At 54.7% G+C, this 24,469-nt stretch overlaps 1 protein-coding gene across 1 annotated transcript; it reads right to left on the bottom strand.

Moving 5' to 3' along the window:
- Positions 1-5,769: 5,769 nt before the first annotated feature.
- On the bottom strand, positions 5,770-24,366 carry FRG1 (FSHD region gene 1). The gene is made up of 9 exons (XM_043973153.1): positions 23,730-24,366; positions 18,962-19,032; positions 17,468-17,593; positions 16,015-16,072; positions 15,666-15,780; positions 14,515-14,619; positions 11,115-11,206; positions 8,587-8,697; positions 5,770-6,636 (listed from the first exon to the last, which is right to left on the bottom strand). Exons 1-9 carry the CDS (start codon positions 23,789-23,791, stop codon positions 6,600-6,602), a joined length of 777 nt encoding a protein of 258 aa, XP_043829088.1. The 5' UTR covers positions 23,792-24,366; the 3' UTR covers positions 5,770-6,599.
- Positions 24,367-24,469: the final 103 nt, after the last annotated feature.

The following is a 24,469-nucleotide window of genomic DNA, read 5'->3' as shown; positions in this document are numbered from 1 at the left end:
CACCGGGGACTTCTGCCCCCGAGCATGGGCGCTCTGTGGGACTTTGACCTGGCCCTTGGGGGCTTGTTTCCTCAGCAGGGGAGCCTCTTCTCCCTGACTCCTCCACATCCGCTCACTAACATCACTCTGGTCTTCTGCTGAGCCCCAGAGGAAACATCGGCGGCTCTGGTGTGCGCGGACCCAGGGTCAGAGCCCACCTGGGACGCTCCCTCCACATGGGACCTCTTCCTGGGCCCAGCTTCCCCAGGTGTAAGAGGGGAGTGGTCTCGGGCTCTGAGGTCTCCTCCGGCTCCAGATCCCCGGTCCCCTCTCTCTCCTCCCATCAGTGGTAGAGCTTTGTAAAGCAGCTGACTAGGAGCTCAGGCCCTGGGGCTGGCGGCTTTCTGGAGGGTCGGCCGGCCTGGGAGCTGGGGTGGGGAACGCCCGGGACTGGCCCTCGCGCATGCGTCGTGGGGGTGTACAACCTGGGAGATTGTGAGCTCCTTGAGAACAAGGGCGGTCTCCTTTTTGTCTTAGCGTCTGCAGTGCCCAGCGCAGAGCCTGGCATACACGATGCTGTGTGTCTAATTTTTATTTTCACTTCCACATCTTCCCCCTCCTTCCCCCCTCCACTGCCCATTGACAAGGCAAGAAAGGGGATGCCCGTTCTACATATGGAGTCATACACTAGCCAACAATCAATGCGTATTGATTAATGAGTGTGATGTGATATTGGCAAGCGCCTTCACTTTTCTGAGCCTCAGTTTTCCTCTTTCACTACTCATCACCCAGAGACGTTGGGAGGAAAGTACTTGGCATACTTTACAGTACAATTAAGTGTGAACTAGTATTAATTCTATATGAGACATTTGTTTTTTAAAAATACATTTTATTTATATCCTCAATTTTTACATTGTCTCCATTCCCTGCCTCCAGCCCTCTCCTCCCATACAACAATGGATTTGTGTGCGTGGGGGGGGTGGGGGTGGCGATGAGGGTTAAGTGACTTGCCCAAGGTCACGCAACAATGGATTTTTTAAAAGAAAAAGGAGAAGGGGAAGAAGAGGGGAGAAGAAAACCAGACAAATATCAAAATCAATGACTACCTCCCCAAACCCTGCAGATGTATGCCCTGCTCCACACCCAGGACCTCCCACCTCTCCAAGGAGGCTGGTGTCTTCACACCTCTTTGGGGGAGCAGTGCTTGTTCTTGGGAATTTCACAACCTTCGTTTTTGATGGTCGCAGAAGTAACCCACGTTACTAAGAGCTTGTGTCAGACACACACCACAGGGGCACAGCTCTGGTGACATTTGCATGCAAAGGCTGAGGATTGCCGGAGCAACCTGAATAACTGGAGCTTGTTGGAATCCATCTGGGAAGATGCGCAGGAGAGGCGAGCCTTTGGTTTGGGAGGAGACCAGGGATGGGTCAGGTAAGTGTGAGGAGGGCCTTCACCCGAGGGTGGCCGGAAGAATCCAGGGCAGGAATTAGCAGTTCTGCCTGGGGCTGCTGGCCTGGCTCACCCAGGAAGGTTGAGGACTTGCTGAAGGTCACACGGGTCATAAGAAGGCCTGTTGACCCCAAATCCAGCCAGGAAGGAAGGAAACACACAAGGAGCCCAACCCCAACCTACCTTTCCTCAACCTTGTCTGGATGCTGGCTGGCCGAAAGCTGCAGCCTGGAGTCACGGAGAGAGTGCTTCCTCAAGGAGGCATCAGGCTAATTGCCAGCCGCCCGAAGCTGAAGTGAATGCTCCTCCTAATAGAGCTAGCGTTCATATAGCACTTCCAAGGTTGGAAAGCCCTTTGCGGATGTCATTCCATTTAATCCTCATAACCAGTCTTATGGAGTAGGTGCTGTCAATACTCCCATTTTACAGATGAGGAGAACGAGGCAAAAAGACTCGCCAACAAGTGTCTGAGGCCGGGTGTGAACTTGGTCTACCCTGACCCCAGGGCTAGAGCTCCATCTGCTTTTCCACTCCTCTGCCTTGTGCCTCAAGTGCCTTCATCTCAACCTAAATGTCCAGCCAGTCTGAAGGAATTCCCAATAAGATTGATGGATGAGAAAGGGCATTGTTCTGTGCTGGGTCATTGTGGTTGGGGACCCAGCTCTCCTTGTAAGTGCTGGGATTAGCCCGGGCCTTGTCCCCACGGTCTTTGAGGGAGAAGGCCCAACCCATCTGGCTCAGAGCCCTGGCCCCCACCCCCTCGCAGCACATGGGGAGGGGTATTCTCTGGTCATTCTACTCTAGTGAAACATTTTGCTATTTGACCTAGGGGTCCTGCCTGAGATGGCTTAGGGTTCCCGATCCTGGCTGCTGCCCTTCCCAAGTTGGCCTGGGCCAAAAATTAGGTATGGGGGCTGGAGCCATCTTTGTGTAATAATGGATTCCTCAAATAACTCATGGTCCCAGGTACTTGGAGGAAGGAAGGGGAAATTGGATGGGCCCCAGTTAAGGAGACTTCCTCCTTCCCACAAAGCCCCAAAAGGATTCTCAGGGAGCTCCCACTATGAAGAACCAGGCTAAAGACTAATGAGGAAAGAGGTCTCTGAGAAGAGCAGGTCTTTAGGAAGGCTTGTGCCCAACTTCAGTGGGGGTGAGGTGAAAGGGATAAAAGGCAGTGGGCCCTGGCTCTGGGGGAGAGGGGATGAGCTATGGCCTGTCACCTTCGGTAGATCAATGGAGTGAGGCCTCTGAAGGCAGTGGGTTCCCTCTCACACAAGGGCTGTTTTTGTGGAGGGGGTTCTAGAATGGGCCCTGAGCCAACCAGCTGTCCCCAGGGTGTGCCCCAAGCCCTGCCCTTTTAGGTGATGATGGGTGGCACCCTGTGTTTCGGTTGTATGGAAGACCCACGCAGGCTTGTATCTCTGGAGTTTTTATAATAAGGGAAGCACGTGCAGGAAGTCCAGCAGGATTCCAGGGGAATTAAAATATCTGTGTTTTTGGACATGGAGAGATTTGGACATCAGAGGCTTTGGGAGCGGTCTCTAGAGGAAGATGAAGAAATGGGCAGGGGTGTTTCAAAGGGAAAAGGCTGGGATGGCCGCTTCCCCAGCTCAAGGATCACTCCCTGCTTTGGTAGACAAAGATGGGGGCGGGGGGAGTTACTGACCGACAGCCTTTGTTTGGTTGCAGCCCAGAGGGAAGTGAGACAGACTGCTGACTGGCTCGTGACTCCTGGCCGCGTGGCTCTTCTGTTTACCACAAGCCACAACACAAGGATTTGCTCCCAAGTGCCCTTTCCTCCTTAGACAAAGACCCTCCGGCAGAAAGGGGCACGGTTATAAGAGTCAGCAGCAGTGGAATGAAGGAGTGGAAGGGCCACAGAAGCGGGGCTTGGGCAATCATCTCAAGGTGTTTGTCAAACAGAGCGGGGAGAGGACCTTTGATTGAAGGGTCCTACAAGTCTTCCTGTCCTTGAAAGAGATCAAAGGCAAAGCTAGACCAGGGGCATGATGGGAGTGGTTGAGGGGATGATGGTGCGGCCTCCTCCCTTCTGCAGGTGACTCACTAGTGCTGGTAGGGAATGGCCAAGGGGAGCCCAGCCTCCTGGGAATGGTGCCTGGGGGCATATACCCATGGTGCCCAGGAGACTGAAAGGGCAGGGAAGGTCAGAAAGCCCCAAATCCCGGGGGACCCAGCCTGGTTTTGTTTGCTTTTTTAGAGCTGGGAAAACAGACTCAGAGGAAGAGGAAAGGACTGGCCCATGGACCCACTGAGGCAAGATTTGAACCCCCAGTCCTGTCCCCCCAATCTGGGGGTCCAGTGTTTTGAGCAACAGAAATAGGGATGGTTTTATCCTCAGTGGAATGAGAGGAAAGGCATTCTCCTTGGTTGTGTGGTTTCGCTCACTCCAAGGCCCCGGGCACTTTGCCTGCAGCCGAAGCCCCCGGGTGTGGTGCCTCCCCCACCAGGATGTGCCTGACCCCTCCTGAGTAGGGACTGCCCCTCAATTTCCCAGTCTGGCCTTCCCACTGCTGAGCACCTCCGATAGACAGGAGAAAAGGTGCCCAAAGTCTGCCTCTGATTCCAAATGCAGGCCCAGCAGTAGGGACCAAGTTGCTGTCCTTTCTGCCTGGTCCCGCTCCCCAGCCCCCTCTGCCTGCCCTCAGAAGTGTGTAGGGCAGGGTAACCTGGGCAACCGTGCTATTGGGAACGGTGAGTGGAAGCTGCTGTGTCTGGATCAGGGTCTGGCCGGTGGGACTGGGTCCTGGCGTGCGGCCTCGGCCGACTAGGAATCTGTGACCGCTTCACTCAGGAGGCTACCTCAGCTCAAGGTGAGCTGCAGCAGCTTGGATGGAGGCTAGGGCAGCTACAGAACATGGAAGGGGAAACTTCTCCAGCAGGGAGGCATCTGCTGGACCCTGACGGGGGGCTCCGGGACTTACTGGGGAAGACAACTCCAAGAGAACGGGGAGGCACCAGAATGGACGCAGGCCATTATCACAGTTCTCTCAAAGCAGCAAGTGGTACATCCTATAAACAGAGAGCGGGGAGCTGGCTGGCCACCTCCCCTCAGCGACGCTGGCCAGTGCTACTGGCAGCGTGGGCCCGGCGGGCACTGACCCTGGTGCGCAGGGCACGGCTGGGGACGGTGGTGAATGGTGGAGGGAAGACCAGGAGACCAGGAAGAGAGGAGGCAGCCCCTTTGGGGAGGATCTCCCCATGAGTCTCGCACCAGTCAGCCAGTCAGCATTTATAAGCTGGGCCTGGAGAGCAGTCAGGGGACTGAGATGGTGGCGGGGCTCGAAGGTGTCGGAGAAGGGACCTAATGAACTCCTTAGCTCCCTGTCCACTGGCGCTGCTGCCTGGGGCCCCCAACAAGGGCTTTGGGCCTTGGGAGGCACGTCCGCTGGAAAGGCCATGACCGCCAGGCCCTTAGCCCGGGCCCCCCAGGGTGGTTAGTGTGTGCAGCTGCTCTGTAGCTCGGGCTGAGCAGCGAGAGCAGTGTGGGAGCCATGCTGGAGCCCGGAGGCCAGCGCTGAAGGGCTCCCGGATCCTTAGTCCTGCGGGTCGTTCCTAAATTCTTGACCCGTCCCTGCTAAAACCTGACCTCAACCCTGGACTTGGAAGACCAGGGTTCGGATGTGACCTCTGACACCTGCGAGAGCAGTGGTTTTCCCACTGGCACAGATGGGGCTGAGAACAGCACCTCCCTCGCAGGGCGGTTGTGAGTCTGAAGGGATAGCGCTGGCAAAGCGCCGCCTAAATAAATGGCAGCCAGGGCTCTTGGGCCATTTCCATCGCATAGTATACTTGGCCGACTGTTTTCTTGCTTCAGTTGGAAACAGGTCCTGTCTTCCTGGCCCAGTGGACAGAGCACTGGGCTTGGTCTTCCTGAATTCAAATCCAGCCTGACACTTCCTAGCCATATGACCCTGGGCAAGTCACGCAACCATTGCCTACCTCAGTTTCCTGATCTGTCTAATGAGCTGGAGAAGGAAATGGCAAACCACTCCAGCGTCTTTACTAAGAAACCCCCAGGGCGGCTAGTGGATAGAGCACCGGCCCTGGATTCAGGAGGACCTGAGTTCAAATCCGGCCTCAGACACTTGACACTTACTAGCTGTGTGACCCAGAGGTCACAAAGAGTTGGACACAACTGAGATGACTGCGCACCTCTGAATAGTCCTATCCAGCTTCTTATGCCACAGGACCATTCTGTGCCCCTCTCTGGCCTGTGATTGCTGAGCCGGTTCCCCAGGGGATGGGGTACCCCCTTTATTCAAAGGCACCACCGTGAATATCCACATCGTCCCCCATAGTGACAAAGACACCACAAAGTCAATCCAGAGGAAACATTTATGGGGGGGGGGTGCACAAGAGCACTAGTGCCCCCTGGGCAGGACTCTCGACTCCCCACCTGGAATACAGCGAGATGATCAGCAGGGCCTTGCCCACTCTTAGCCATGTTCTTTCCCAGGAGCTGGAGGACACTTGTCAGAGTGAGCGGTCACTCCCTTCCGGCAGGAGGAGGGAGGTGTGGTGAACTCTGACCCCAGCTAGACTTGGGTGACACCTCTCTAGGGCCTGCATGGAGGAAGCTGCTGCTCCTGCAGGGCCCACCTCATCTGTTCTAGACGCCTCTTGGCACAGCTGCCTCCCTTCCAGAGTGGGAGCCCATTCACTGGAGACACTCTGCAGGCTTGGGGGGCGGGTCTTCTGCTCCTTTACCCTGCCATCTGCGCTTCCCGTGGCCTGCATCCAGACTCCATTTCTCCCCAAAAGGCTTTGAAATCAAGTTTTGCTCTAAGTTCTCAGCTGGGGAGGCCACACCACCTAATTTGTAAGTGTGGATCAAGTTCCAAGGAGGGAAAGCCTCAGGGCCTGGGGGGTCTCTGGAGACATCCATCCCACCCAAGGAGGACAACTCCAGGACTGTGGGCTCTTCTCCCAGTGATGTCTCAGGGCTCCCCTTGGTCTGAGGCGCTTCCTCTATCGAGGCCCCGACAGCATCGGGTGGCCAAGGGCGTGATGCTGATGGATCATCACGTCTTGTGAGGGCCTCCACACGAACACAAAGGAAACAACTTTTCTTTACAAAGAGTCACATCTGCCGAGCGTTTTATTTGGGAAGAACAAGGAAAAGGAGACAGGGACGACGAAGGTTTCCCTCACTTGCAGTATCTGTCCGCTTTCAACTTGACTCTCCTGTGTAAACAAAGACACACAGAACCAAGCAAAGGTGAGTGCCACCTGCTTGGGACAGACAGCGTGCTTCCACATGACGCTGGCTCAGCGTCTCGCCTGTCACCGAGGGGGCTGGAGGCCATGGCTCTAAGAAGGCCTCCTCTAGCCCTAAGCCTGCCCTCGTGATGGGGGGAGGGGGTGTCTGTGCCCCCAGCCTGTCAGAGAGGGGTGACTTCTTAGTGCAGCCCCGCTGCCTGGGCCTCTGATGCCCAGCAGCCCCCCAGCTGGGGGCCAGGATCGGTTCTCAGGCCTCAATAAAATCCGTGGAGGGGTTCCGGCCACAAATGTGGGAGTAGACAGAAGCCTCAGAGTCCTGCCCAGAACATGCAAGAGTGGAAGGCCTAGCGAGGAGCCTGCTGAAGCCTGGAGGGGCCTGCTGCTCTCAGCCCTGCATGCTCATTTTTCAGGGCTGAAGCAAACTGAACATTAACCTAATCCTGGAAGAACGAGTTCTGCAACAAGCCGGGACCATCGCCCTGGCTGCGGGCAGTCAACACCCCAGAAGCCAAGCTGCCGCTAACCGAGAGACCCCAGTCCTCAGGGGGAGGAGGGCTGCACCTCCTGGGGGTTTCTGTTACACTTATCTGAGGAGCAATGGGGCCCCAAGGCAGGACTCACTTCCCTTGGGGGCTGCCAGGGCTCTCTGCATTATGAGACACTTTCAGGGTGAGGAGAGGCAGCCCAACCCAGCAGAAAACACTGGATCTGGGGACAGGATGCTGGGCCCAACCCTGGCTGGATCCCAGGGAGGGGCCTGAACAAGTCATTCCTCTCCTCTCTCAAGCCCCTTCAGGTAAGCAGGACCCCTCCCCCAGCCTCAGACTTCACCAAGGCCTGAGGCCATTCCCAAGAGCTGCCCTTCTCCCCTCTGCCTGCAGCTCCCACCACTCAGACGCCTCCCTCCCCTCAGGTTCTTGGGTGTCCCCAGAAGAAGTGAGCGGCCCTTCCCCTGGCTGCCCGCACCCGCAGGCCCTGAGATGAGCCTCGGTGAAGCCTGAGGAGGAAGGACAGGCAGCTCTCCCAGCAGCCCCTGGAGCAGGAGAAGCCCAGTACATGAGACAGTGGTGGTGACTGGTCAAGGAAGTGGGATGGTCCTGGGGGATGGGGGAGGGGGGAGAGGCGAGGCAAGGCCCAGACAGCACAAGCTCCCCAGGCCACACCACCCTAGGGAAGCCTTCAAGGACGATGCTAACCCGCTCCCTTTACAGAGGCCCAGGGAAACCCGGAGCCTTTGGCTCCAAGCCGCTGTATCAGGCTGCTTTCTCACTGCACAGGACTTGCCCACAAGTAGGAGGAAATAAGGGCCAGGGGGGTTTTTCCTTCTCTCAGGACCCAATGAGAAGGAATTCACGTTTTTAAAACGTGACGCCAACACGCCCGTTCACTGTCCTCTGTGTCACCAGAGCAGGAAGGGACCTAGGAGCTGGACCTCGCTGAGCTTGTGCAGAGGGAGGGGCCGGCCCCTGGGGGAAGCCGGGGACCCAAGGGGATTCAATGCAGGGCTTTCCCAAGGCTCTATGGCCAGCACGCTGTGTGTGTGTGAGTGAGCATGCTTGTGTATGCTGTGTGTGTACATGCATGTGTGTATTTGTGGGTGAGCTGCACATCTGCATATGGACATGCCTATAAATGTGCATGTACTTGTGTGTAGAGTATAGAAGTGTGTGAATGTGCTTGTGTGCGCATGCACGCACAAGTGTGCATGAGAGGGGAGATGGGGGCATCCCAGCTGGTGTTTTCTTTGCCCTCTAGACTTGAGAACCGTTTTGTTCTTGGCTCACAAGCATGATGAGTGTGGGAATAGGACAAGCAAACCTAAAGGCGCCGTCTGTGGGGGCTGCTTCTGAACTCGGTGCTTCCCCCCACAGACTGAACCAAGCACGGTATGGAAGGAAAGGGCCAAAGCCGTACCTGTCCAGGAGTGTCTCGTGAAAGAGTCCGTCCTGGCGGGCCTTTTTAAGAACTCTGCTGTCTTCTTTGCTTATTTTCAGCTTGTGGTCTTGGAAACTCTGGAATTTCTTTCTGTTAAGAAAACCACGTGTTAGTAACAGCAACGATAACAATGGCAGCCGGCACTCAGAACGCTGGGAAGCTTGCAGAACACTCGGCTTGTTTGCCGCCTCTGATACTCCCCCCCAACCCTGGGAGGCAGTTTCTATCCTGATCCCCACTGTACGGAAGGAGAAACTGAGGTGCAGAGGTTCAATGCCTTAACCAGAATCACACAGCTGAGTGAGGGATGATCTGAAATCGGGCCCGCACACTGCTCACTGCACCACCCAGCTGCCTTCAAAAGGCTGGGGCTCCATGACCCGTCAGCACGGGTGGGTCTCAGAGTGGGCTCCTGGGGTCTAAGGCCTGGCAGGTGCCGGCAGGCAGGGGGGGCTTCAGCATGGGATACCGGCAGCGGCCTCTTCTGGCCAAAGACAGAGACTGGGCACCTTGGTTTGGCCACAGGAGCTCCTGGGGAGGGGGTGTGACCTGCCCTGGTGGATGGAGTGCCCAGAACCATCTCAGTCCAGTCCTTGCTCTAACAGGGGCTGGAGAAGAGCCCGGAGGTTTGGGGGTTTTCATCCCCATAGCAGTCTTCCTCCCATCACCATGAAAAAGAGAAGGAAGTGCTCCCACCAGACCCCCCAGGACACCCATCCTATGCCAAGCATGGAGGCACGGCTGCTGCTCCCAGAGTCTTGCTGGCCCAGGGAGATGTCTCCCAGGTGTGCAGACAGCTCTACCACAGGCCCCAAGAGCCCAGGCTGCAGAGCCGCCTTTGCTGCTATCCTGGGGACCGGCCAGACAGCATCCCAGTACTGCGGCCTGCCCAGGTTCACACTGGATGTGCACACACTCATGCCTGCTCCCTCCTATCCAGGGCCTAAACCAAGAGCTAACCCGTCCCTGAAACATTTTCCTCTGACAGACCCACAAGAAGGAACAACCTGAGGGGATGACACTGGTGTCGGTGGGGAGGGGGGAAAGGCCCACTCAGGAGCCATTCCTCGGTGGGGTCAGTTTCTCCCGGCCCAGACCAGAGCTCACACCAGGCCAATGACCCCTTGGCTCTGCAGCTCCCAACAAGGGCCTGGCCAGCCCGACTGGGGAGGGTCCTGTGGGGTCCACAGGGACCAGCCTGACTCCAGCCACAGGTGGCTCCCTGCTGCCTGGCAGGAGCCCCTTCCCCAGGGCGCCTCGCCATATCTGCTGCGGCCCCAGTTTATAGCCCCTCCCCCCACCTACTAACTTTCTAAACACAAACACTCCTGCCTGCCCTCGACTTCCCTCGAGGGCTGACCCTGCCTTGGGACCTGAATCCTCCACACCCAGCACAACTTGTCATAGCACAAGGGCCTCATTGCAGCTTCTCTTCCTTTTCTGCCTGGCCTCTGTCCTTCCAGGCTATTCACAAAGATGCTGAATAAGTCAAAGCCACCAATGTGGCACACTGCAGAGGCCCTGACCCCTGGGCATCATATGGAAGCCAGGACAAGGACTCCGGACATTCCCAACGCCACCACAGGCACACACCCATCGGCTTTGGCCGGCCATGCTTTCACCCAGGACTCTGGATCTTGGGATGCCCGACCTCTCAATGAGCTGCCTGGGGAGTCGATGGCACAGACCCCACTCAGAACCAGGGCTTAAAATAATTCAGCCTGTGGCGAGTGGAAATACAGGTGCCATGTTTCCCCATCCAGGGTCACAGACCCCTTGAAATCTGCCCGTGAAGCCCCCAGGGCCCATGATACCCACTGACCATGTCCCACATCACAGCCACTAGCCTTTGGGTCAGAAGAGCTAGGTGTGAACCTTCATGCTGGACCTCTGACCCATCGGGGTCTTTCTCCCTTCAAAGCCTGTGACTCTTAAAGAGAGTCTTAGGAGTGACGACTGAATCCTATGAAAGATGGTGAAGACCCTCCCCCCCCCCCCGACCTTGTTTGGAGGAGGGGCCAGAATCACCCAACATCGTACTCCCCCCCTGACCCCCATGGATCCCTTCCTCCTCCTATGGGTGATCACGGGGGTGGCAGATGCTCAGGGCACAGGATGAAACCCGAGAGCCTGGCTCTGGGAGGCACAAGTTGGGCAGAGATGTTATTCTTTGTTAAAGGCACACCGCAAGCAGTGGCCCAGCTGGGGCTTTTTCCAGGACTCTCTTTCCTATAATCTCAACTCTCTGGCTTCCCTTCCCCACCCATGGCACCCCCAATGAGGAAGGCAGCAGCAGGTGATGTTGGGAATGTGGCAGGGGAAGAGGAGAATCCAAGTGTCCATTTATCCATATATCACACATCTACCCACGTATCTAAGAACCCACCTACCTCCTCATCCACCTCCCTAAAAACCCACCCAACTATCTGATCACCCACCATCATCCCATTAGCCACGTGCCCATCCATCCATCCATCCATCCGCCCACCCAATCACGGGATACGTACACGTAGTTGATTTCACATTGCTTCACGTTTCCCTTGTCCTCTTCGGGAATGTCGTCTTTCTTCTTGGTTTCTCTTTCCGCACAAGAGCGAATCTAGAGGTCAGAGTTTGGAGGAGAACAAGGCAGGGAGTGTGTTATTCCAAACAACTCAGTGGAGTTTGTGTTCAATAATAAGCAATGAAAGGGACCAGCTCCCTCAGGAATGGGGCTTCAGAGAGGAGCAGGCTCTACATGTGATGGGCAACAATCAACCAAACCATGAGAATTTGTTTAGCGAGACATTGTGCCAAGACCCGTGTCAGGTGCTAGAGACACAGACAAAAGTGAAACTACCTCAACTTGCAAGGAGTTCATATCCTATCAGGACAGACAACATAGATCCATATGTACATGTATGTGCACGCACGCACACACAGTACAGCACAAGGTAGCTAGGGAAGGAGGGAGGCAGTGCCTGAGATCAGCAAAGGTACAAAGCATGGGGAGAGCTGGAGATCTGAGCTCTAGTCCAGGTTTTCCCACTAACATGCTGGGTGACTCTGACCAGGTCCCCTGCCCTTCCCAGCCTGCATAAAGTAAAGGGGGAAGACTGGATCATGGCTTCTTCATTTTTTTTACATCCTTGGTTGCTTGGTCAGCCTGGGGAAGACTAGGGACCTCAGAATCATATATTTAAATGCAAAAATTAGATATATAGATGGCAAAGGCTTGCAATTATGTTGAAATACAGTTCTTCGGGGCAGCTAGGTGGTGCAGTGGATAAAGCACCAGCCCTGAATTCAGGAGGACCTGAGTTCAAATCCAGCCTCAGACACTTGACACTTACTAGCTGTGTGATCCTGGGCAAGTCACTTAACCCCCATTGCCCCGCAAAAACAAAAACAAAAGAAAAAAAAAAGAAATACAGTTCTTCAAGTATTTTAAAATTTCAGGGTGAAAGGAACAAGCACTCACGAAGCATCTGCAGTGTGCCAGGCACCGAATATGATGAACCCTGCTCTGTCCTGACCTCCTCAAACTGACAAGTGATGCTGAAAATGGGAAATGGGTAGAAGCACAGACCATCCACACTTCCTAAGGTCAGCTACCCTGGGCCTCGGGATGGAGCACCACAGCGGCCTCAAGGTGGGCCCAGCTCAGAGGACTAGCACACCAGACAAGGTGCAGATGGCCAGACCTGTTGACAGCAGGCCTGCCAAGAGGCTGGCCCTGAGAAGATCAGACCCTCATGTAGATGTCTTTGGTCTTTACCTAAGTTCATCTAGGATCTCAGTTCTTCCTCCTTCCCTCTCAGGGAAGAAAAGCAGGTCAGCAAAGCAGAGCATTGAATGGCCCCTGGCGTTTGGCATCCCCGAGGTGAGGCCAGAAAGGACACAATGAAAACAAAGCAGGGGAGATGGCTGAGCTGGTCCAGAGACTGTGGAGGGACAGTCTACACCAGCAGCAGCTGGGGGCTGCTCTCCACTGCTGAACGCCACTGCTGAAAACAGAGAGAGAGCCGCGGGCGGGGGTCCCACTGGCCCAAGAGGACAAATGACCCAGCCTGAGGCCTGCGTGGGAGGAAATGACTTGCCTCACAACTGCCCAACATAAAGCAGCAAACAACAGCTCCCTCCCTCCAGGCCTGGACCCTAGGAGCGAGGAGCCCCAGGCCTTCCTGCCTCCCCTGCGGCCAGACCAGGCTCCTGGGTCATTTTCACCTACAAGGGCCTGCTCTCTCTATAGACAGGACAGTTGTGTAACAGCAAAGTCTACTGCTAAGTACAGAAGTAAAGAGAGAAGGAGCTGGCATCTGTATCCTGCCCTCCTTGTTGTGCCGGGAGGGCACTGTCCTCACCAAAGGCACCAGAGGTGGGCAGATGAAAACCACTCTACAGGTACCACTGCATGCACGGGTCAGGGGGAAAAGGTCACCGGGGCCTACTGGATGCTAACTAGGAAAAGCCTTGCACTCTGGCAGAAGCTAGGCAGTAGCCCAGGGCACAGCGCCAGGCCTGAAAGCAGGAAGACCGGAGTTCAGCCAGGTGACCCCGGGCAGAGTGCCTTGTCTGCCTGCCTCCGCTTTCTCAAGTGTGAGATGCGGAGATCCTGTTTGTAGTGTTTTACCTCGGCTCTGGCATGCAGCAAGTGTTTCCTTCCTAGAGGAAATACTGACTGAACAGTTTCCCTTCAAAAAGGGGTCCCCCAGACACAGGGTAAAACCACACAGGATTCCCCCAAGACCACGTTGCTATCAATAAGCAGGGAGAGCAGATGGCTGAGGCTTTAACAGAGGAGGGATGCGTGTGCTCCAAGGTTTGTCACACTCCCAGAGGTCATCTGTGCCAGAGGCTAATGGAAGGTGCCCCTAGAGCCGGGGAGGGTCACTTCCATGGGGACGACAGTCACTCCAGGAGTCGGCCTAATGCTCCATCCACCCAAGATGAAGGCTGCCCACTGTCCGTGCAATGGAGCTGGCCCATTGGCCCATATTCAACAGACAGACCTCACAAAGGATGATGAACTGGGCCTAAATTGAATAGGAGAGTGAATTGTGTGGTGCTAAGCGTGGCTCTGAGATGAAAATCCATGTGTTCAACATCAGTATTTTTTTTTTTTTTTGCAGGGCAATAAGGGTTAAGTGACTTGTCCAGGGACACACAGCTAAGTAAGTGTCAAGTGTCTGATTTGAACTCAGGTCCTCCTGGATCCAAGGCTGGTGCTTTATCCACTGTACCACCTAGCTGCCCCCAACATCAGTATTCTTTTGAAGAGAGAAGCTAAGTGGCACAGTGGATAGACTGATTCAGGAAGACTCATCTTTCTGAGTTCAAATGTGGCCTCAGATGCTTACTAACTGGCTGACCCTGGGCAAGGAATTTCACCCTGTTTGCCTCGGTTTCCTCATATGTAAAATGAGCTGGAGAAGAAAATGGCCAACCGCTCCAGTGTCTCTGCTAAGGAAACCCCAAATGGGGTCATGGAGTATTGGACAGGACTGAAAAACAACATTCTTTTGAAGACACTGTGTGGCTGTGAGTTGCTGAAAACCTGAAGTGTGCCACTCACCAGTGGGGCAGGGGGCATCTTATGGCAGGCAGCATACTGCCAATAGAGGACTATGCATGTGGTATCAGCTCAGAGACATCCTCAAAGAGAAGAACTTCCGGCTAAGGAGAGGAGACTGTGACACAGTTGGAACAGGGGCTGGCAGACAGACACATGGATGGACGGCCCACTGGTACCCAGGTAGTGTCAAGAGGCCCAGACAACTTCCCAGTGTACTCCCCTTTTGTGGGAGGACGAGGCCCGGAGGAGAAGGCGGGTGTGATTCGAGCTCTGTGCCCAGACGGGAAGATGCCCAGGATGGTCCCCACTCCCTCACCCTCCCCAGCCAACCCGAGCAGATGTGGCACGGCTACCTTGATCATTTCTTCTTCTCCAGCAGTCTTGCTCTTGGCTTCTATGTCACCCCCCTCATTGCATCTGATGAAGCAGCTGTTGGAAGCCAGCAGAGCCATCTTCCCCTAGATTGGAAAATAAAAAAAAGGTACCTGATTAATCCAAAAATCAGTTTTGAATTGTAAGACTCAAGTCTCCACACACCCGACAGAATTCTTCCCCTCGACCAGCAAAATGCCCTAAGCACTGAACTTACTCCTGGCTTATCTAAGTTCGACATTCTTTAAAACCCTCTTTCTGAAAAACTCACAGCTTCCCCAAAGGGCGAGTGGTCCGAGGCTGTGAAGCAAGGGAGGGTCACCGGGCAGATGACAAACTTCTAAATCCCTGAAGAGAGACAGGCATATTTAAAAGCCACGAGGCTTCACTTGATGGCCACTAAGCAGGCTGAAGTGGCTAAGCCCAGAAGTGGTTGGTGCTGGAGGGGCTTTGGGAACACCAGTCTGTTTATACGTTGTAGGCTGACCTATTGACTGGCCCGCCATTCACTGAATCGTCTGTGTGCTTGGACCCAGCGACCCCACTGCTAGGCATGTATCCCAAGAGGGTCAAAGACCAAAAGAAAGGCCCCATACATGCCAATGTATTTGGAAGACTACTTTTTGTGGCAGTAAAAAACAGACATAAAGTGGGCAGGGGCCCATCCGTGAAAAATGGCTGGACCAACTCCAGCAAATAGAAAGTACTGCATTGAAAGAAATAAGAACCAGGAGAAATTTGAGAAACAGAGTTAGAAACATGTGAATGTGTAGAGAAAGTGAAAAGAACAGAAACAGGATACCACTACGCACAATGACGATGAAGATGATGTTGATGAAAAGAATGAGAAAGTGCCTCCAAAGGATGAGTCAGAGACTACAAGGAAACGCACCTCCCTGGGCTAGGAAGGGGGCCATGGGTGCGAAGCTTGCATATGTAATCCGATGTAGTCACTGCAGGAAGGGAGGGTTCACCCCAGAATGACGGGAACATAAAAACCAAAGGGTATCCCCCAAACTGAAAGGTTGTGTGCCAGAGGCACGAGGGATGGATGGAGGGACGGATGGATGTTTCACTGGCCTGTGGAAGCCCGCTGCCTCCCCTGGCACCCATAAACAGCCCCACCACTCACGTCCTGGAAGACCGGCTCCCACTGCTCCCGGGGTCCTATGGCATCGGATCGCCCCACAACCAGGCCATCGGAATTTATTCCAAGGTACTTTCCATAGCCAGACTTGAGGGCAATTCTTTAGGAAAGCAGACAGGAGGAGGACAGTTATGCCCAGCATTCTCCGCCTCCTCAGGCTACAGCACAAACTCCCCGAGGAGAGGGCCTGGGTCTGTCATCTGCACATCCCCCCATGCCCAACCCCACAGAGCCAAGTTCCCCTTTCCCTCCAGCGTGGGGGTGCACTGCCAGCACTGAGAATGGAGGGACCCATGTGTGAGGAGGAAGGGAAGAACTCGGTGGTCCACATTACCTGGAATCTGACAGCTTGACTGCTGTGAGCTGCTCGGGAGGGCTGGGGCCCTCGTCATCTGAAAAACAAACATTGAAAAAACGAGTGGCTATTGGGACAAAGCCGCCCTTGGAGGGCCGCAGAGAAGTGGACGGAAGTGCGGGAAGGGCACGGTCCCAGCTCAGCTCACGGGCACAGCCCAGTTTGAGACGTGGTGGCTTTCCCATGGCTCTGCTGCCCTGGGAAACCCTCCCGCTCATTCAGGGGCCCAGCCCTGCTCCAGCGCAAGGCCCCCTGGGCCCAATCTGGCTGTCCCCAAGGCTGGGCTCACTCCCCAAGAGACCTCGGAAGCTCCCCTGGCAGGGCCCTGAACCCAGAGCTGGCCTGATACCTCTGCTTCCCAGAGGGTCCAACGGAGGCCCCTTGGGAGAAGCCACCCAGGGAGTAGAGGGAGGGCTGGGATCAGAGCTCAGGCCCTGTGTCTCCCCAGTCGGTGCTCTCTGCCCCCTCCTCCATTATCTGTCCCTGCTACCAACTGAGGGCCTCCCAGTCCCTCCTCCCCATGCCCCTTGACGTCAGACACTTCCCTGACACTTTGTGGCAGCTCCTGGTAGCTAGGAGCACAGCGGATGGCGCTGGGCCTCGAGATGGGAAGGCCAGGCTGGGAAACCCTGGGCCAGCCCTTAGGCACCCTGGGCCACATGATGAGCCCCTCCCCGTCCAGTCCCCCAAGGTGGTGCCCTTCTCAAGCACAGGTCAGGCCGTGTCACCGCCCTCCTGAAAAGCCCTGTCATGCGTTCCAGTGCCAATGCAGACTCCTCACCCTGTCACGGAGAGACTGCTGCCCAAGGGGGGGCACAAGGGGGGAGTGGGACTGGGAATTCCGAAAGGCAAAAGGGACAATTCTGGTTACACAGACGCAAAGGGCTTTGCAACAAATAAAGACAAAGCAACCAGAATGAAGAGTGATGGGAAGGCCCAGGAACACAGCTTTCTTTGACTCAAAGTCCCTGGCAAGACCGAGACCCCAGATCTATGGGGGATGGCCATCCACATCAATGCTGGGGAGCCCCTCCTCAGCACCCCATTAATAATAACAGCAGCTAACATTCACACAGCATCTACCATGTGCCCAGCACTGGGCTGAGGGCTTTACAAGCATTGTCTCAGTTCATCCTCACAGCCACCCTGGGGGTAGGGGCCCTCACTATCCCCATTATACAGTAGAAGAAACTAAGGCAGATGGAGGTGAAGTGCCTCGTGTGGGGTCACCCATCTAGTAAGAATCTGAGGCCAGATTTGAACTCAGGCCATTCTCACTTAGGGCATGCCAGTCTCTGCCTGGCTCTCCTCCCGGGCTCAGAATGCAAGACACAGAGAGCTCCTGGCCTCTCACTGATTGGCTGCCAGAGAACACATGTGGGCCCAACTACAGGGCCTTCGCTCCCTCCCTCCCAGACTCTGGGCCACAGACCTTCTCTGTGTGGGGCTCCCAGGGTAAAGAGGCCGTTGTCGAGGGCGTGGACGTAGGTTCCTTTGTCCATTTCGATCGCTATGGTTCCAGAAATTTCACCAAAGTTTCTGACTGCCCACCAGTTTCCTAAAAAGCAAGAGAAACACTCATTTTCCTTCCAACTTCCAGACACTAGCGCAGTCCTGCAAAGCATCTGCGTCAGGCTGAAGTGCGCCTGCAGCACTGCATGGAATCCCAGAGGGCGCCAAGCACCACTGGCCCGCTGCTTTCACGGCCTCCAAGGACGGCAAGGGGAGACCACGCAGGAGAGGTGCAAGTCCACCTGGGGCAGAAAACCTCCCGTGGCTGCCCCCCACCCGACCTGACAGACGGCCAGCTCTCCCTCGGTGGGAGGCTGCTCCCCGCCATCTTCCTTCAGAGCAGGCGCCATTCTCCGGAAGCTGCCTTAAAGTGCCCATCTCTGGAGGTGGGGTGTAAACAGGGAGCTCTTACACTGCCCGGGGCAGGCCGGCCCTTCAGAGATTTGGGATCATGAGGCAGACAACATCTCGCCGGCCTGCAGCAGATCTGGCAATGATGGTGGCTGGCGCTGAGGCCTCAGTGCAGATTCTGGCCCTGCTGCCTTTGGGTCACAGGGCTGAGGCAGGGTCACGACACCTCTCTGGGGGCAGGGGAGGGGGAAAGGATTTGGAAGATAGCCAGCAGGAGTCTAAGTGAGACCCCAGCCCATTTCTGCAAGCCCCATGGGCTGGGGCTCTGGGGGCACTCCTGGGCTTACAGTGCCCCACCAGTGTGATCTCACTCTGTTCTCATGGCTACCTAGGACCTGGTCTTTACCGAGGCAGTGGCAGCTTCTAAGGGGCAGAGGCCGCCTGGGATGCGGGCTTCCTTCCTGCAGGCCCTGCACTGACCACTGGCTGATCTCCCACTGGAAAAAGCCCCAGGGGAGCTTCACCAGCTTTAGCTCCCCACACAAAGCTGTCCAATTGACTCAGAACTGAGCATAGGACCCGGCCCAGGGTCGGAATTGCACCAACCCTTGCGGTTGTGGCCTGACATGGATTGTCCCAAAGCTTGGTGGACCTGGAGAGGAGTCAAAGGGACAAGAGCCAGAGGGGAGGGAAGGACAGGTGGTGGGGCTTTTGCAGACCACAATCACTGAGTAAAACCTTTGGAAACAAGCCTGGCTTTACACAGGGTTACATCACCCTGGAGAACCCAGGGAGGCCGGGAGGGCACAGCTGCAGGGAACCCGAAAGACAACCCAGTCCGAGCTGGGGACTTTACAGGGAGGAAAGAAGGAAGATGTAAGAGCTCAAGGGACCCGGGGCTGGCGAGGACAGACTTGGACGCCGGGTCCCTGCTGGAGCCCTTTTGCCAGGAGCAGCCGGCCAGCGGTGGTGTGGCCCGCCTGGGCTTGGGGCGCCGCCTCGGACCCTGTCAGAATGGGGCCCTGCTCTGTGGCTCAGGGACACGGGGCCTCTTTGGACTCACCGACACAGTCGAGCTGGCTTTCTTCCTCCTCTTCCCTTTTCCTCTTCTTCTCTTTGTTTTTCTTCTTCTTACTGAAAGACACAAGGCTGAGGCTGTCACGGGGAGCATCGTGAGGTGTGTGTGCTGGGGGAGGGGGGGCACTGGGGGGAGCTGACGGACATGGAGGACCACGGCTGGGCAGACGCTGACGTGCAGGGAGATGCCTCGGCCCAGACCCCAGACTGTCCACAGGGTGTAAAGAGGAAAGCCCTGGAAAGCCCTGGTGCTTCTTTCTCTCTGTTTGCCGAGTGTCAGTCAAGTCAAGAAGCGCTGCTTAAGCACTTACTAAGTGCCGGGCACAGTGCTAGTTGCAAGAGATACACAGAAACGTAACTGCCCCAGCCCCACCCCTGCTCTCAGACTAATGGGGGAGACAGCATGCAAGTATATAAAAACAAGCTGGGGGGTGGGGGTGGAGCCAAGACGGCAGAGGAAAGACATTAAACCCACAAGGCTCCTGATACAATCACCCCAAAAATAACAATAAAAGAACCCTTGGGGCAGAAAAACACACAAAAATACGGGCTGAGAGTTTTCTCCAGTTATAGATAGATTTCAGGGGGCCTGCTGGTCCAGGAATAAAGCCTATCCTGCAATCAGGCCGACACACCAGACACCCGCCAGAGGAATTTGCCCCAGTGCCTCTGAATTGGCTGTAGCACCAGCGTCTTCTGGAACCCAGACTGCAGTCGGACTGAACGGCTGGGGGGGGGGGCTAAGTGCAGGGGTACCAGCGGACTGGGGGGAAGGGTTCCACTGTCCCATCCCAGCAGGGAACCAGGAAGAAATCCTGAGTGGCGGGAGACCCAGGTGGGGGAGGGGAGCAGTCTCATCAGAAGCTGAGAACCACACCACGGAAAGCTTTACTGGTTGGTTCCTTAGTAAGTAGGCCTGAGGTTATCTCCGGACCTGAGAACAGGCCAGGTGAGAGTAAAGCCTGCCCCCCCCCCCAACCCAAAAACACCTGGGACCCTCTGAAGCTGAGAACAGGAGTGGTGCCCAGAAGCAGCCCCACCCCCCAGTGGAGAGTTTAAAATCAAATGAAAGCGAGGCCAGGCAGGCTGAAAAGAAGCCCAATCATCCCCCAGGCCAGGTTGTAGCTTGAATAGTGTGTCCTGGAAGCAGCACCACACTTTAAGAAGGAGTTAAAAGACAAAAAAAACCCAGTAAGCCAGGATGAGCAGGCAGAGAAAGCAGAAGACCACTGAAAACTTCTTTGGGGGTAACGCAGACCACAATACAACCTCAGAAGAAGAAGATAATAACAGGGTCAAAGCTCCAACACCCAAAGCTTCCAAGAAAAATATGAACTGGTCTCAGGCCATGGAAGCTCTCAAAAGGGACTTTGAAGAGAAAGTAGGAGAAATAGAAAGAAGAGATAGAGAAAAGGAGGAAAGAATGGAAAGGGAAATGAGAGCAATGCAGGAGAGTCATGAGAAAAAAGTCAACAGTTTGAAAAGCCAAATGGAAAAGGAGATTAAAAAACTGTCTGATGAAAATAACTACCTAAGAATTAGGATTGAACAAATGGAAGCTAGTGACCCTATGAGAAACCAAGACACAGTAAAGCAAATCCAATTGAATGAGAAAATAGAGGGCAATGTGAAATATCTCCTTGGAAAAACAGCTGACCTAGAAAATAAATCCAGGAGAGATAATTTGAAAATCATTGGACTACCTGAAAACCATGACCAAAACAAAAGCTTAGACACCATCCTCCAAGAGATTGTGAGGGAAAAGCTAAAATAGAAATTGAAAGAATCCACCGATCACCTCCTGAAAGAGATCCCAAAAGGAAACCTCCAGGAATATTACAGGCAAATTCCAGAACTCCCAGGTCAAGGAGAAAATACTGCAAGCAGCTAGAAAAAAGGAATTCAAATACTGTGGAGCTCCAGTAAGGATAAAGCAAGATCTAGCAGCCTCTACATTAAAGGACCAAAGGGCATGGAATATGATATTCCAGAGGGCAAAGGAACTGGGACTTCAGCCAAAAATCACATACCCAGCAAAACTGAGTATAATTTTTCAGAGGTAAAAATGGGATTTCAATGAGAAAGAGGTCTTTCAAGCATTTGTGATGAAAAGATCTGAACTGAATAGAAAATTTGACTTTCAAATACAAGACCCTGGAGAAGCATAAAAAGGTAAACAGGAAAAAGACTTCATGAGGGATATTAAAAGATCAAACTGTTTGCATTCCTACATGGGAAGATAATACTTTGAAATCATAAGAATTATCTCAGTAAGAAATTCACAGAAGACAGGGCTGAACTGAATATGAAGGGATGATATCTGTAAAGCATTTATGTTTTGTTTTTTGTAGGGCAGACAGGGTGCGGTGTCTTATGTCTGGGGCTGGATTTGGGCTTGGGGCCTCCTGGGTCCAGGGCTGGTGCTTTGTCCACTGTGGCACCTAGCTAATCCATGATGACATCATTAAAATAGGGTTGAGGTGTAGGAGGAATAACCTGGGGGAGGGAGAAGGGGAGAGATGGTTCACATGAAAGAAACAAGAAGAAAGCTTATGGAGGAGAGTAGAAGAGGGGGAGGAGTTGGGGAGTGAGTGAACCTTAATATCATCAGAATTGGCTCAAAGAAGGACTAACATACATACTCAAGTAGGTATAGTAATATATTTTTGCCCTGGGGTGGGGGAAGGGAGAAAAGGGTGGAGGGGAAGAAGGGAAGGAGGAAAGGGCAGATTGGGGGAGAGAGCAGTAAAAAGCAAAACACTTTCAAGGAAGATGAAGATGTTCTGCATTACTGCACCAGTATGATATAGTGAATTGCTTGATCTCATAGGGAAGGTTGAGGAGGGAGAGAGGAAGAAAAATTTAGAACACAGAACTAGGTCAGGGATCCTGATCTCATTGGAGTGGTCTCATGGAGGGAATAGCTTTCATACCCAATTGGGATGAGCAATCTATTTAACCCTGCAGGAAAATAGGAGGGGAAGAGAAGGAAGGAAGGGTGAAAAAAGGGAGTGCAGAGCGAGGGAGAGGATAGTCAGAAGTAAAACACTTCTGAGGCGGAATATGTAAAAAGAAGAGAGAGTAAATGTCATGGGGAGTGGGATGGAGGGAAATAGTTAGGATGATTGATAATATTGGCAAAATGTATGGTACCTAATTTGCTGGGCTTTTATGAAGAAAAATTTCTGTCAAGCTTAAGGTACTATATACAGGTTATGATGAACAAGATAGTATCAGAAAAACCTGGAAAGACCTACATGAACTGAAGTAGCAACTGAAGCATGTACTGTATACAAAATAACAGCAATAGTGGGGGATAATCTGCTGGGAAGCATGTGGTTATTTTCAGCAAGGCAATGATCCAATATAACCCCGAAAGATTTATGGATTGCAGCCCATCTGCAGAGAAAGAACTGATAGTATCTGAAAACAGATGGAAACACATTCTAAAATTTTTTTTTTAATTTCCTCTTTGACAATTCCTTAATCTGAAGTTTTTTTTTTTGACTGTTTTCTCTCACAACTAGCTAATATGGGAATTTTGCCATGACTACTCACGTATAACTTATTTTGAATTGCTTAAATTTTTGTGGGTGGGGGGTGGGAATGGAGGGAGGAAGAGGAGTTGGAACACAAAGTTTTTAAATAATTGATGCTAAAATTTTGTTTTTACATATATTTTGGAAAATAAAATTCTATTCAATAAAAAAACAAAACAAAAAAGCTCTGTACCAGAAAATGGGAAATGAAGAAGGAGGGGAGGGCCCTGGGAGAAGCTTCCTGTGGAGGGTGGGACTTCCGTTGGGACCTAGAAGGAGCCAGGGAGCTCAGGAGGCAGAGAGGAGGAGGGAGGGAGATCACTCCAGGCCTGGGGGACAGGGGCATAAAGTCTTAGGAGCTGAGAGGGTGGGTCTTGTTTGTGTCGGAGAGGAGAGTTAGGGGGCGGGAAGCTAGGAGGCGGCGGGTGCCGGAAAATAGAAACTCCTGTTTGTCACTGAAAGCCCTTCCCGAGCCGGATCCTGTCACTGGATGGAAGGGGGCAGCGAGGCAGAAGACCTCTGCAAAGGGAGGAGGGGTCAGGCCCCGAAGGGCAAGACCACGAATTTCGGACTAGACCCGAAACAGCACATTCTGTATTCTGAGACAAAACGCCCATCTAACCCGCCCATGGATGAGCACCAGGAGCCGAGGGGCGGTGGCGCAGTGGTTAGAGCGCCCAGCTCAGAGGGACCCTCCCGGCCCCAGGCTCCTCTTCTAACCCCAGCCCCGCCTCCCAGGGTGGTCAGGAGGACCAGGCTCGGCCCCGGGGGGAGGGGCTCGGGAAGAACACTCTCCCGCCCCCCTGCTGATTTCAGGATGGGGTTACCCTGGCAACCCCCGTGTTTACTGGGGGAGGGGCATGACACACAGAGACACACGGGGAGGAAGCAGCTGAGGCGGCCGGGGTGGGGTTCGGAGGGGCCGTCCTAACGCAAGGCGCTGGAGCCGCCCGGCCCCATAGCCCGGTCCGCTCCTTCGCTTCCTCCAGCCGCCCGCCCAGGGTGAATTCTGGGTAACCAAGGCGCCGGAGCCGCCGCCAGGGCAAGGCGCATGCGCACGCTCCTCAGGGCTGGGACCAACGCGAAGACGTCACGGTTCCACCTCCATCCGGGCTTCCGTAGCGGCCGCTCTCCTCCCCCTCCCACCGACCCCCCAGCCTCGGGGGCTAGACGAAACGCACCCTCCCCGTCCGGTCCGGTCCCGCCCGGCCTCACCTCTTGGCTTTCGTGCCCTTCAGCACCAGCTTGGTCGACTTGACTGAAGCGTACTCGGCCATGACAGCGAAAGTCGAAGGCTTGCGAAGCTGGTCAAAACTACCGCGAACTCGGCCGTGACGAGTCCCGCCTCCCTGGTGCTGCGCAGGCGCACCAAACACTGCGGGCACCTCTTCCGCTTCCGGGCCCGGCCTGGAGCTACGGCGGCCGCGGAGGCCCGCGAGGGCCCACTTCGGCCTCGCCGCGGGCGCCGAGATGCCTTGTTCGGGGGAGGAGGAGGAGGAAGCGGGCCTGCCCTGTGGCCGAAGTTAGCGGTGTGACCGCAGCCCGCTTTGTGTGGGATGCCGACAAGGGGCGACCTGCCCCGGGGGAAGGGCCTTCCTCACTCGGGAGGGGCCCCCGGGTCCCAGGTTCCGGCCTCGTCCCAGGAATCAGCACACACTTGCCCAAAGAATGTATGCCCCTCTAGGGCGGGGCCGGCTGCCGGCATACAGTAGGCGCCTAATGAATGCTTGTGCCGCCCCCCCACGCAGCCCACTAAGTTCTTTTGCACCTACGCCCCCGAGTCAGGCCCTGCCCTCGTGGCACTGACAGTCTGGGGAGAACACCCCCCCCCCCAGCTCCAAAGAAACGCCACTGGGGGGGGGGACAGCCCTCTATGCTGGTACGCGCATGCGCACACTCAGGATACACGCACATGCATGTACACAGTGGCTCGTCCCAAACTGCACCAAGACTTT

Source organism: Dromiciops gliroides, chromosome 6 (genome assembly GCF_019393635.1).
Source record: "Dromiciops gliroides isolate mDroGli1 chromosome 6, mDroGli1.pri, whole genome shotgun sequence".
Lineage (NCBI taxonomy): Eukaryota > Metazoa > Chordata > Mammalia > Microbiotheria > Microbiotheriidae > Dromiciops > Dromiciops gliroides.
The sequence above is the reverse complement of the archived record's forward strand: the minus strand, read 5'-3'. Positions and strand labels throughout refer to the sequence as shown.

Coding starts and splice junctions, on each gene's coding strand:
- FRG1 (XM_043973153.1), bottom strand. CDS start 23,791: ATGGCCGAGTACGCTTCAGTCAAGTCGACCAAGCTGGTGCTGAAGGGC. Junction 17,594..18,961: donor AAGCCAGCTCGACTGTGTCG/GTGAGTCCAAAG, acceptor CTTGCTTTTTAG/GAAACTGGTGGGCAGTCAGA. Junction 11,207..14,514: donor GAGAAGAAGAAATGATCAAG/GTAGCCGTGCCA, acceptor TCTGACCTCTAG/ATTCGCTCTTGTGCGGAAAG.